This window comes from Carica papaya, chromosome 8 (assembly GCF_054855325.1).
Source record: "Carica papaya isolate Zhongbai chromosome 8, ASM5485532v1, whole genome shotgun sequence".
Classification (NCBI taxonomy): Eukaryota; Viridiplantae; Streptophyta; class Magnoliopsida; order Brassicales; family Caricaceae; genus Carica; species Carica papaya.
In genome coordinates, this window is record NC_142316.1 from 28,164,195 (window position 1) to 28,175,143 (window position 10,949).

The following is a 10,949-nucleotide window of genomic DNA, read 5'->3' on the forward strand; positions in this document are numbered from 1 at the left end:
AAAGCAAAGTCCAGTGGCGCTGCCGCAAAGAATTGAAAAAACCGTCTTCGATGAGGCCCTTCCCAATTCCCATTCTGCATAATTTTTTCACTATTTTGATCACCGTTTCCTTCTCTACAGATTGACTAGAGTAAAACACCCAACCGCAAAGTGAGCCAGCGGAACTGCAGCACCGGAGAGCCCTGCTGCGGGTGAGTTTAGATTTTTTAATTTTTTTAGGTCAACTGATGCCCCTTAGCGTGTTTTCTCGTAAGGATTGATGCAAAACCGGTTGAAAATAGCCAATTTGAGGCGGATTGCCGCCACGGGCGGCAGCACCGTCGTTGGAGCGCGGCGTGCCAGAATTCCGGAATTGGCCAAAAAGGGATCCTGACACTATTTTTGAATTTTTTTGATATATTTGTAGATACTTGTAACGTGTTTTAGTTCTCGAAGAAAAATTTAAGAAACCCAGGGACCGCCAATAAGCGTAGTCAGCAATTTAGCTTTTCGGACATCAAATTGAGGAAGAATTTTCCACTCTATTCTCTGTTATGTAATTGAAATCTAATTAACAATAATACGGTAAATTATGAAATCTATAAAATATTCATAATTAATTACAGATCATTAATGGAGGCAGAACCGAAAACTATTCATTATTGATTCTATTGATTTATTTTATGATTTAAATGTATAATAGTATTTGATTGATCGATTTTATAGTTTTGAATGCATGTATTGTTTGTTTTGTATGGTTACGGTTGAATTAGGGAACTGGAGGTTAAAGGTAAATAGAAAATTGTGTGATTAAGTAAATGGATGAAACGACAGCCTCACTGGATATCTTGAGAAATGGTGGACGGACCAGATCAATTGAAAACCCTACCGTGAACGTTGTCTCATACCGGACGGGGTATTGAAGTTTAGTTATTTAGCACCCATACAGGACGAGGTATGGAGACAACTCGTTAATTAATAATGTTAAAGAAAATGGTTCACGCGTAGTGAGAACATCCCTATGAACCCCCATAAATACCAGCAGACTGATGAAAATAAATAGTTGTTGTTTTGGTTAATTGAATATGAAATTATAATATATGCATGTTATCGATTGAATATGAAATCATGATAAATGTTATACTGTTATTTCAATAGTAATTTTTGTAAATCTCGTTACGGTAAGTGAACGATAAATAATTTTATTATCGATAAATGAATTTGTTTAATTAAGTACTAAATTAGTTATTTTTTATTTTTTTATTAATTTTTATTTTTATGTCGGTGAGTAGCGTAATATTCTTATTGAGATAGTATAACTCATTTCTTATTTAGTAATTTCAGATTTAGAGAACTAGAATTTAGAACCCGATCCACAAGAGTGCTATAAGTAGAATGCTATTTTATTTTATTCTCTGTTTATTTCCTTAATTTTTTATATTTTCTTAAAAAAAATAATTTTCGTAGCGCTATTTGACATCTTAAATAGTTCGTGTAAGAAATATAAATTCTAATTAATTATTTCAATTTATTTATTTTTTAAATTTTCGTTACAAAATTTGTGCAGTATCATTAAATTAAATTAAACTTTTGAGGTAATTAATGGCAGTAATTGTGAATGAAACTTATAAAACTAATAGGTGAGCACCACGTGGAGTAGGCAAGGGCGGAAGGACGGCATCGTCCAATTCCATTGAATTCGAAATTTAATGCAACGTGGAGTCAACAAAACCTCCTTATTTGCGCCGAGCAAAGTCAAAGTCAAAGTCAATCTCTCGATTATTATGCTAATAATCTGGATTAGTGTTAATTAACCGCGTCATTTTCGGACGCATTAACAAAACAAACAGTTCTCCGCTTCCCGTTTGTGTTAAACCACACCGTCATAAACAAGATTAAATGAAAATGAAAGTAGCCCGGTTAAGAAGAGTGAATGGAGTTACGTTTCCGTCAAGAGCTGTATTGCGTAGACGGGTGCCAATTCTGTGAGGAAGGAGAGTGTTGACGCTGATAAACATGGGCCCATCCCATCAAATAAGTTAGATCACGACCGTTCATTTACAATGGGTCCCACCCTCCAGACCCAGAGGCATCATGTATGTAGTGTTGATGAGTAACCAAGAAGTAAGAAAAACGTTAATTATTGAAGTAAAAAAAAACAAAAACAAAAGGAGTGAAAAATTTATGTTGCTACCTTTCGTCTTTGGACTTGGATTACCAACAGTAGAGAAACTTCAACTTGGAATAAAACAAACTCTGTTTCACAAAACTTAGAAAATACACTTGTCCTCTGTTTAGAGTTACGCCATGATTAATGGGTGGAAATGAATTTGTTTTTTTTTTTTTTTAATAAATTAATTCATTTTAATGGCAATAATATAACAAATTTGAACTATTAAACTTAAGTATTAAATTAAAAAATATATATATATATATTTGGAGGTGACCACTAAAAAACAAGTTTCCTTTTTGAAAAGACGGACCCCAATTATACTAATCACATGCTTTAAAATAACTAGTAATGGAAATTACCAAACACGCATCTAATCCACTTTTTAAATCAATATCCTGTTTGCCACGTGTAACAAAACCACCATCGTAGCATATATTCTCTATGCACTACCTTGAAATACTCCAAAACAAAAGTTAAATAATTTAAACTCTCTTTTCATTTCACTCCATCCAAAATATCAACGTATGAAAATACTCCTACATTATTACCCTCAATTACTATTTACCATAATAAAAAATAAATAAATAAATCAATAAAACAAAAAACATATACCTTTCCAATTTATTTATTTTTATTTAATTTTGCAATTTTGGTAATAAATTGGGATCTATCTACTAAATTCAAATTCAAAAAAATTGGGAAGTAAATATCACATTATATTTGATCTTTACTTTTGTTATTAAAATAATTTTGGTGTTATAATTTGTACAAAATATTTATTTATTTATTTATACTTACATAATTCGTAATATTAAGTTTTTCTTCTCATAAAATTCCAAACAAATCGCAAAGCTTATATATTAAGATTTGCAATTCCTTCTCATTTCCCTCCTCTGAAATCGCGCACGCATAATACCAGCCTGATCTTCTAGCTTAACAGAAGGAAGCCTAAAGAAAATTAACCTCAACAAAGTATCTCGCCCGTTTTCTTTCTTTCCTTTTCCCGGGAAATTCCTTGCTGATTCTCTGCTGTTTGTTACGTTTCTGTTTGGAGTTTGATTTCAGAAAAGGCGATCACGAGGTTTTGAAGGGCTTAGAGCTCAAATTTCGTTTCGCTCCAAGTCATTTTCTCGTGATTTACTGCTTCTTCATCTTCCATTTCCCAGATCTTTGCTGCGGGTGCCGGAAATCTTTGATTCAGGTACTACTTTTTCTTCAATCGTTTCGTCTTCAACTACCTACTTATTTAATGTTTGGTTGGACATAAATCATTACTGATCGATACTCTGATGCGAGGCAGAATCTCTCTACTTAGCTGCAGCTGGTTAGCCGTTCTTTAGCTTTGATTTAGTAATTATTTTTAGTGGAGTGCCGAAGCCGTTAGATTTACATTTTGGTTTATCAGTTCGGTTATTTTCTATTTTAAGATTTTGCTAATTTTTTAAGAAACTCTGTCTGCGCCTATCTGCCTATTATCGTCTGCAGTAATTTCAGTTGGTTTTATTTGTAATTGCGGTGACTGTTGAAGTATGACCGGACTTTAAGCGTACTTCATTTGTTAATCCAATATCTTACAGTCTACGGACGTCTAGTTGTTTTTATTCTAGTATTTAAAAGTATGGGGGTCTTTGGATTTTGCTAGTTACTTGGTCAAAAACTGAGCACGTGGTTGCTTGATTGTGGAGATACCAAATGTTGAGAATTCAAACAGGCTGCTTGTTCTGTGTTTGTTGCCTTTTGTCAAAGGGACACATGGTTGCTTCTTCGATGAGTTGCTTATAGGTGGCCACGGCCAACAAGTTGCTTTGTTCATGGTTTCACTCTTAAAACTGTTTGAATACTTGTTAGTTGCTTTATGTGAATCTCGGATTTTCACTTGATTCCTTTCTAAGGTTTTGAAGGTGTGTATTTGAAGGTTTTACTTTCCCCTTTAAATTTTAGCCATGGGGATGAGGGGTTTCCACTTTTCAGTAATTCTCCTTTACTGGTTGCCCTTCAGTCTTAAAATATATTTGTGCCTAGGATGTGATTCAGAAGGTAGAATGGGAATTGAAACAGCATGTAACAGGTTGGGAGAGTGATTATGAATAAATAACCTGTTGAGAGCTAGTATTTTCTTGGCAATAGAACTGAGAGACTCAATCTCAGTAGTTCGTCAATTTCTTATTCTCGTTAGTGTTTTGTTCAGTAGTAGCATATTTGCTCGGTAACTTGCAAGTTCTATTAAGGTAATTATGAGTTTAGGCTGAAATTCTACCTCTGATCACTTAATGCTGCATTATTCTCAGTTCTTCATTGAAATCTAATTTCAGTCACAATTTCACTTAACTGTTCTGATGATTCTTCACCTAATACATGCTGTATATTTGTAAACTGATATCAGTCTTTTATACAATGTTGTGCCACATTAGATTCTGGATCCCCTTTCCATCAGCTTGATCGTAAATCAGCAACTCAAAACCTGTTAAACATTATTCAAAAGCTCGTATCAATATCACTACTCATTCTCTTCCAAATTACAGACAGGAGATTAAGAACAGAATGGGAACCCTTTCACGCAGGTTAAGAATCTATATGGCTTCTGATTGAAGAATATGGTTCTTTTTCTTCAATCTATTTGGAGAAACTTCACCTGAGTTCTTGTTAGATTTTTTAGTAACTTAATCTAATATTTATCATGTTGCTGCATCTCGATTAGTAGGAAACCAAATGAGAGTATGAGGCTTATTGTGACAACATTTGTTGGAATAGTGTTTGGCTTTTTGATAGGAGTTTCTTTCCCAACACTGTCATTAACTAAGGTACACAAACTGAAGTTCTCTCTTTAGCTATACTTATATTATTATCATGTCATTCATTAAATCTATACGATGTTTTAAGTAAGCCAACCTTTTGCTGGTTCTAAATTGTGCAGCTAAATCTGCCAGCCAGCCTTCTTCCTTCCGCTGACCTTTCTTACATTGATGAGAAACGATCCGGCCTCTCAAGTCAAGCAGCTCTGAGTATACAGTCATCTCTGACAAGTAACAATGGCAGCTCATCCACGAATGATACCCTAAAGGCATGCCTAATCTCCTTTGCTTTGGATATTAGTATTAGTAGAATTTCCAAACAATATATGTTTTATGTTGTCAAATATTTGAACTATTGCTGGTCATGTTGTTACTAAGAGTATGTCATCCTACTTTATTTTTAGTGCTTTTAGCATATTGAATAATCATATATTGTTTCAGATTCTTATGCTGATCTAGTTTCTAGGATGGAAATTTTATTGACTAGGAAGGGCACCTAAGAAAATAGGTTGCTGCTGAAAGAAATTTGTTATTGAGACAAGCTGCATCTTCGGGAAAGATGCTGGGTTTAGTTCTATATCAAGTTAATTCTTCTGATGCCATAGTATGTCGATTTGTATATCATTCAGAAGTAAGATATGTAAGCTGCAAAATTGGATTACTTAACTTGATTGAACAACGGAACGGATAGATTTGGTGCTCCAAGGAGCAGCATAGGACCTCTTCTATGTGTCAGACAAAAGCTGTTCTCATGATATTTATCATCGGGCCATTTATATTTCATTTCCTAAAGTAAGGAAGTTGGAAAACAAATTAACTAGTGCAATCTATGATTTTTGTATTACTTTATTTATTTTCTCATAAGAAGTTGAATTGTTAGAGCTGCAGATTTGGGTCCCGTCAAATCCTCGAGGTGCAGAATTACTACCACCAGGTATCGTTAGAGCTCAGTCAGACTTCTATTTTCACAGATTATGGGGCAACCCTAATGAGGTGGGTATCCTTATATTTCCACTTGTATCTGCTTGCAATTTATAGGCATATGTGAAATTATGATTAGGATATGAATTATAAGAAAGGGGCCTTTCTCCTGTAATTTTTAGGTATGAGATGGAACAGTGATCTAGATATGCAGGGAACAGGTTGTTTCATGGGTCTTGACTTTGTATGTTCACATACTAAATTATAATCCATTATTATATTCACCATCTAGAGATGCCTTGATGCATCAAAAAGTTGCTGGTTTTGACTTTTGATGTTGGATATTAGAATGCTGATCTTTGTTCTTGGAGTTGGGTGTTTGATTGAGTTGCATCTTCAGGACTTGTCTGACAGGCCAAAGTATCTTGTCACCTTTACTGTTGGCTACAATCAGAGAAATAACATCGATGCCTGTGTTAAAAAGGTTAGTTCTGATCTCATCCTTTCCTTCTCTTTCTTATTTGTATGTGTGAGTAAATATGTTTCGTAGCAGTTTTCAGGGAACTTTACCATTCTTCTATTTCACTATGATGGGCGAACAACTGAATGGGATGAGTTTGAGTGGTCACAGCGTGCAATTCATGTGAGTGCCAGGAAGCAGACAAAATGGTGAGCAACTACTGCTAGTCTAAGTTCATTGCTTGTAACCTTGAATATTTTCAAGGGTGGATTATTTTAGATAATCATAATTCTTTCTCGAAAATTTATCCAGGTGGTATGCAAAGCGTTTTTTGCATCCTGACATTGTGGCTGCATACGACTACATATTTATCTGGGATGAAGACCTGGGAGTGGAGCACTTTAATGCAGAAGAGTAAGTACTGTAGCTTTCGAACAAGAACCCTCCGTTTTTTTCAACAGAAATTTTATCAGGACCTTTTAATCCAATTTCAGGTACGTTAGACTAGTGAAGAAGCATGGTTTGGAGATTTCGCAGCCTGGCTTGGAACCTAACAAAGGGTTGACATGGCAGATGACTAAGAGAAGAGGAGACCGTGAAGTTCACAAGTAAGACTGACAGGATGATTGTGCCAGAACTCCTAAGAGAATGATAATAATTTATTTTTTATCTAAATTTAATCAGGGTAACAGAGGAGAAACCAGGCTGGTGCTCTGATCCACATCTGCCTCCATGTGCAGCGTATGACACCTTTCCTCAAGCTATTGTTGATGTTATATGCTTTGTTCTTCTAATCTTTCAATGGGAATGGATGATCTCTTAATTGTGTCTTGGTGAATGCAGATTTGTTGAGATTATGGCTCCAGTATTTTCAAGAGATGCATGGCGGTGTGTTTGGCATATGATTCAGGTGTCAAGGGCAATCTAATTGTTGTTGCTCTTCTTCTGTTTTACCTGTACTCATGTTTGTCATAAGCATTCATTCATTGCCAGTGGCACTTAATTGCTTTCCTATGGGAATTGCAGAATGATTTGGTCCATGGGTGGGGTCTTGATTTTGCCATGAGACGATGTGTGGAGGTCAGAGACCCGTTTCTCTTTCGTTTGAATTATTTGTTTCTTGTCTTAAATGTTTTGGTTTATAATTTCTTTTCCTTGATAAAACAGCCTGCCCATGAAAAGATAGGAGTGGTAGACTCTCAATGGATTGTTCATCAAACTGTTCCCTCTCTGGGCAACCAAGTGAGGAGAAATTCTGGCAACCGTTTGTAATTTGTGTTAGCTTTCAATTTTAACTTTACTTGGGAGGAAGTACTTACACTGCACACTCGCTTTTGGCAGGGAGAGGCTCAGAATGGGAAGGCACCATGGCAAGGGGTACTTCATCAACTAATCGTAAATTTTATATTGATAATCAGTACTGGAGATGCACATTGTTGTTTTAGACACGACCGTGCACATATTTTCAAGTGTTTGCTAATATGCATAAATAAATGTAAATTGAAGTTTTTTAGCTAATATTCTTTTCTAATTATTGGTGGCAGGTGAGGGAAAGATGTAAAAAAGAGTGGACTATGTTTCAGGGCAGGATGGCGAATGCGGAAAGAAATTATTTTAAGACAATGGGAGTTGATTCTTCCAACTTTACGGGTCATTAGGAAACAAGTACAACACAGAGCCTGACTGTACACAATCATATGATTACCACAGTGCTTAGGTTTTCAAATATATGTAGAATCCAATATTATAGATGTAACAATTATTTATTATTATTATTATTTTTATCAGTAGTAATATCAATGATAAGGTCTGCTCGTCTTGGTCTTAGAAAAATCTTCTCCGTGTGTAAATTCAGGCTATTGTCTCATACGAGCGCGAATTCCTATTTTTGATTAATTGAGCAGGCGTTGGTGGCTGTAAAAGTGGTATGGTTGTAATGTACGTATGGGCACAGCAGAAGCAAATGCATGGTGGTGAGTACAGGTGACAAGATATATATATGTTTGTGGGAGAATTGATTTCACATGACTTCGTTGCTGGGTGGGTCCTGGATTCTGGTGTCGACTGTGAAGCCAGCTTTGTACTTAAAGCACCTCGAATCTGCTCTGTATCTTCCACGACCACGCCAGAGAAGTCCTGAAATTGCCCTTTTTTTTTTTTTACAGCAAAAGAAAAATCTTGTGTTACTGGGAGTAGATTGCCATCATTCTCACCCCTTCCGCGGGTCATACTGTCACTCGATCTGGATGATAAGGCTCGTTTTATCTGTCTTCTAGTGTCAATAAACACTAGGAGATGTGAATGCTAAAACCCACACAACGTTCCTGTTCTTTCTGTTTGCATATCATGTCGGTCCACCCAAAATGGAAAATCAAAAAAATAATACCAAAGGTCGAATGAATTACTGCATACATTTAATTTGTTTTATGTGTCATCTGTTATTTTGTAAGAAAATTTCCTACGAAAACTGTAAATAAAAGACAAGTCACGGTGAGTTAAATCTCTTTTCCTAACAAGTCTCCTTAGATTTTTTTTTGAAAAAAATGAATTTCACCTTAATTTCTAAAAAAAAAAAAAAAGAATCTCATAGTACAACAAAGTTGGGCCGTATTAGTGGACAATGAAATCCGACCTAGGGAGCAACCAAATCATGACAATATATGATCTGGGACATGCTAAGATTTTAAGCAGTACAAACTGTACACGGAGACAGCATACCAACAGAAACCACCACCACCACATCAGTAGATCTCTCTAATAAAATGGTAAGTATACCTCTACTCTTGACCCTGAAACTTGCCTTCGAAGAATCAAGAACCTTCCCACTTTACTATTCTAACGCAGACTGCAGATGGTGACCCAACACCCACAACACGCCACCTGGATGGACAACGCAAAACTCAAACCAAACGTGGCTCCGCCTTACACTGGAAAAAAAACCCTTATTTTCACCTTATTCTAATCACACTACTGCACCAACCTTACACGTGTTGCCACCTGTAACCGGTGACCTCAACATGGTTAATCCACTGAATCAGGTTTAATACATTGTTGGTTACCATAAGCCCGCTGTATTTATCAAACAGGCCCATGTAAGAACCCCCTCTTGTGCTTGTTATTCCGAAGCAAACTGGTTGCTTCATCATTTTCCTCCCCCTCTCACTTTCTCTTGCTGTTTGGCATAGAGATTAGAAAGGTGAGTGTTCCTGTGTTCGTGGGTTTTCTTTCTTTAATTAAGAAGATGGGGCTGTCGAACTTTCTAGGTGCAGGTGAAGGGGTGCTACCAGTGCTAGTAATGAACACAGTGTTGTCAGTGGCTCTGTTGAAGAACATGGTGAGATCTTTGCTTCAAGTGATGGGCAGTGCAACAAATCTAGAGGAAGACCCAGCCGAGAATCTCTCAAGACACAGAAGAATATCAATAACCCAGTTCAAGTCTTTGTGTCACAACAACAGGGTGGCAACAAGCCGTAACATTGATGGTTGTGATAGCTGCAGGAGTATCTGCAGTATAGCAGAATGTTGCGTTTGTCTGTGTGGATTTGAAGCTGATGAGGAGGTGAGCCAGCTGGGTTGCAAGCATTTCTTCCACAAAAGCTGCCTAGACAAATGGTTTGATAATAAACGCACTACTTGCCCTCTTTGCAGATCAAACGTCTAGATCGTAAGAGTTCGTTAGAGATTGATGGTTCGATTCTAGTTAGGACAAGGATTTTTGGTGTTCTAGTTTTTAGCAGTTTACTTGTTTGTGCCCAGAAACAGAAAAGCCAACCAGTTTGATTTTGAGCAAAAATTAAACAAGACTAAGAGTGACTGTTTATGTATGCTTTATGATGTATACCCTGTAACATTGAATGCCAAGAGGGTATAACATAATAAAGGGATTGAAGTGTTTTCTTACGAAAACATTTGTAAGAGCTGCTATTTTGGGGCCTCTTTAAATTTTTATGAACTTTGATGGGCCCTTATTTTTCTACGACATGATTTGCATCTTTTCCGAAGTATTCCCCTGGAAGCAAATGCCTTTTACAGACCTGCTAGAGATGCCAAAACTTATACTCAGAAGAATATCCGTGGGATTCTGTTCACGGTTTTGAACAAATCAAACCATGCTTTTGCGCACTTGGCTTTTTGTCAGACTCATGTTGGTGTAAATTAAAAAACTAATTATAACCGAACAACACTGTAAACTGCTGATCAAAGCCGCAATCAGAAAACTAACAGAGGCAATAATCTCATTCCGAGAAATTAATGTGAAATTTGCAGGATTGTGAAATCTTACTGGACCCTAATACAGTCTTTCTCTGTTTCTGTAAAAAACAATGAAGAAAGAAAGAGAAAAAGAAAAGTAATTTACATAATAGTATGTTTCATTTATCACTATGTCAATGATTCAATGTATTATCCGAACTGGACATGTCTAGTAGATAAGACTTTTGTTGCTGTATTTGCATTTGGCCATGCTACTAAACTAATTACCAAGGTACTTTGTTATTACAGGGTAACTTATTACAGAAGAAAAAGAAAGGAGCAAAACTTATTCATTACAATATATTATTGTGATCTTAGCTGCAAATAAAATTCTGAGCACACATGAAACTTTATTCTATGTAGCTAATTGAAG

The 10,949-nt window shown here is 36.1% G+C and overlaps 2 protein-coding genes across 2 annotated transcripts; both read left to right on the forward strand.

Moving 5' to 3' along the window:
* The first annotated feature begins 2,987 nt into the window (after positions 1-2,987).
* Positions 2,988-8,158, forward strand: LOC110817135 (lysine ketoglutarate reductase trans-splicing protein (DUF707)). Its single transcript, XM_022045546.2, has 15 exons — positions 2,988-3,353; positions 4,564-4,713; positions 4,851-4,953; positions 5,067-5,213; positions 5,833-5,937; positions 6,266-6,349; positions 6,419-6,534; positions 6,638-6,739; positions 6,820-6,933; positions 7,010-7,066; positions 7,169-7,235; positions 7,352-7,405; positions 7,493-7,567; positions 7,667-7,702; positions 7,870-8,158. Exons 2-15 carry the CDS (start codon positions 4,694-4,696, stop codon positions 7,981-7,983), a joined length of 1,194 nt encoding a protein of 397 aa, XP_021901238.1. The 5' UTR covers positions 2,988-3,353; positions 4,564-4,693; the 3' UTR covers positions 7,984-8,158.
* Positions 8,159-9,088: 930 nt separating this feature from the next.
* Positions 9,089-10,301, forward strand: LOC110817178 (RING/U-box superfamily protein). The gene has a single exon (XM_022045607.2). The coding sequence runs from the start codon at positions 9,567-9,569 to the stop codon at positions 9,984-9,986; it is 420 nt and encodes a 139-aa protein (XP_021901299.1). The 5' UTR covers positions 9,089-9,566; the 3' UTR covers positions 9,987-10,301.
* The last annotated feature ends 648 nt before the right edge of the window (positions 10,302-10,949 follow it).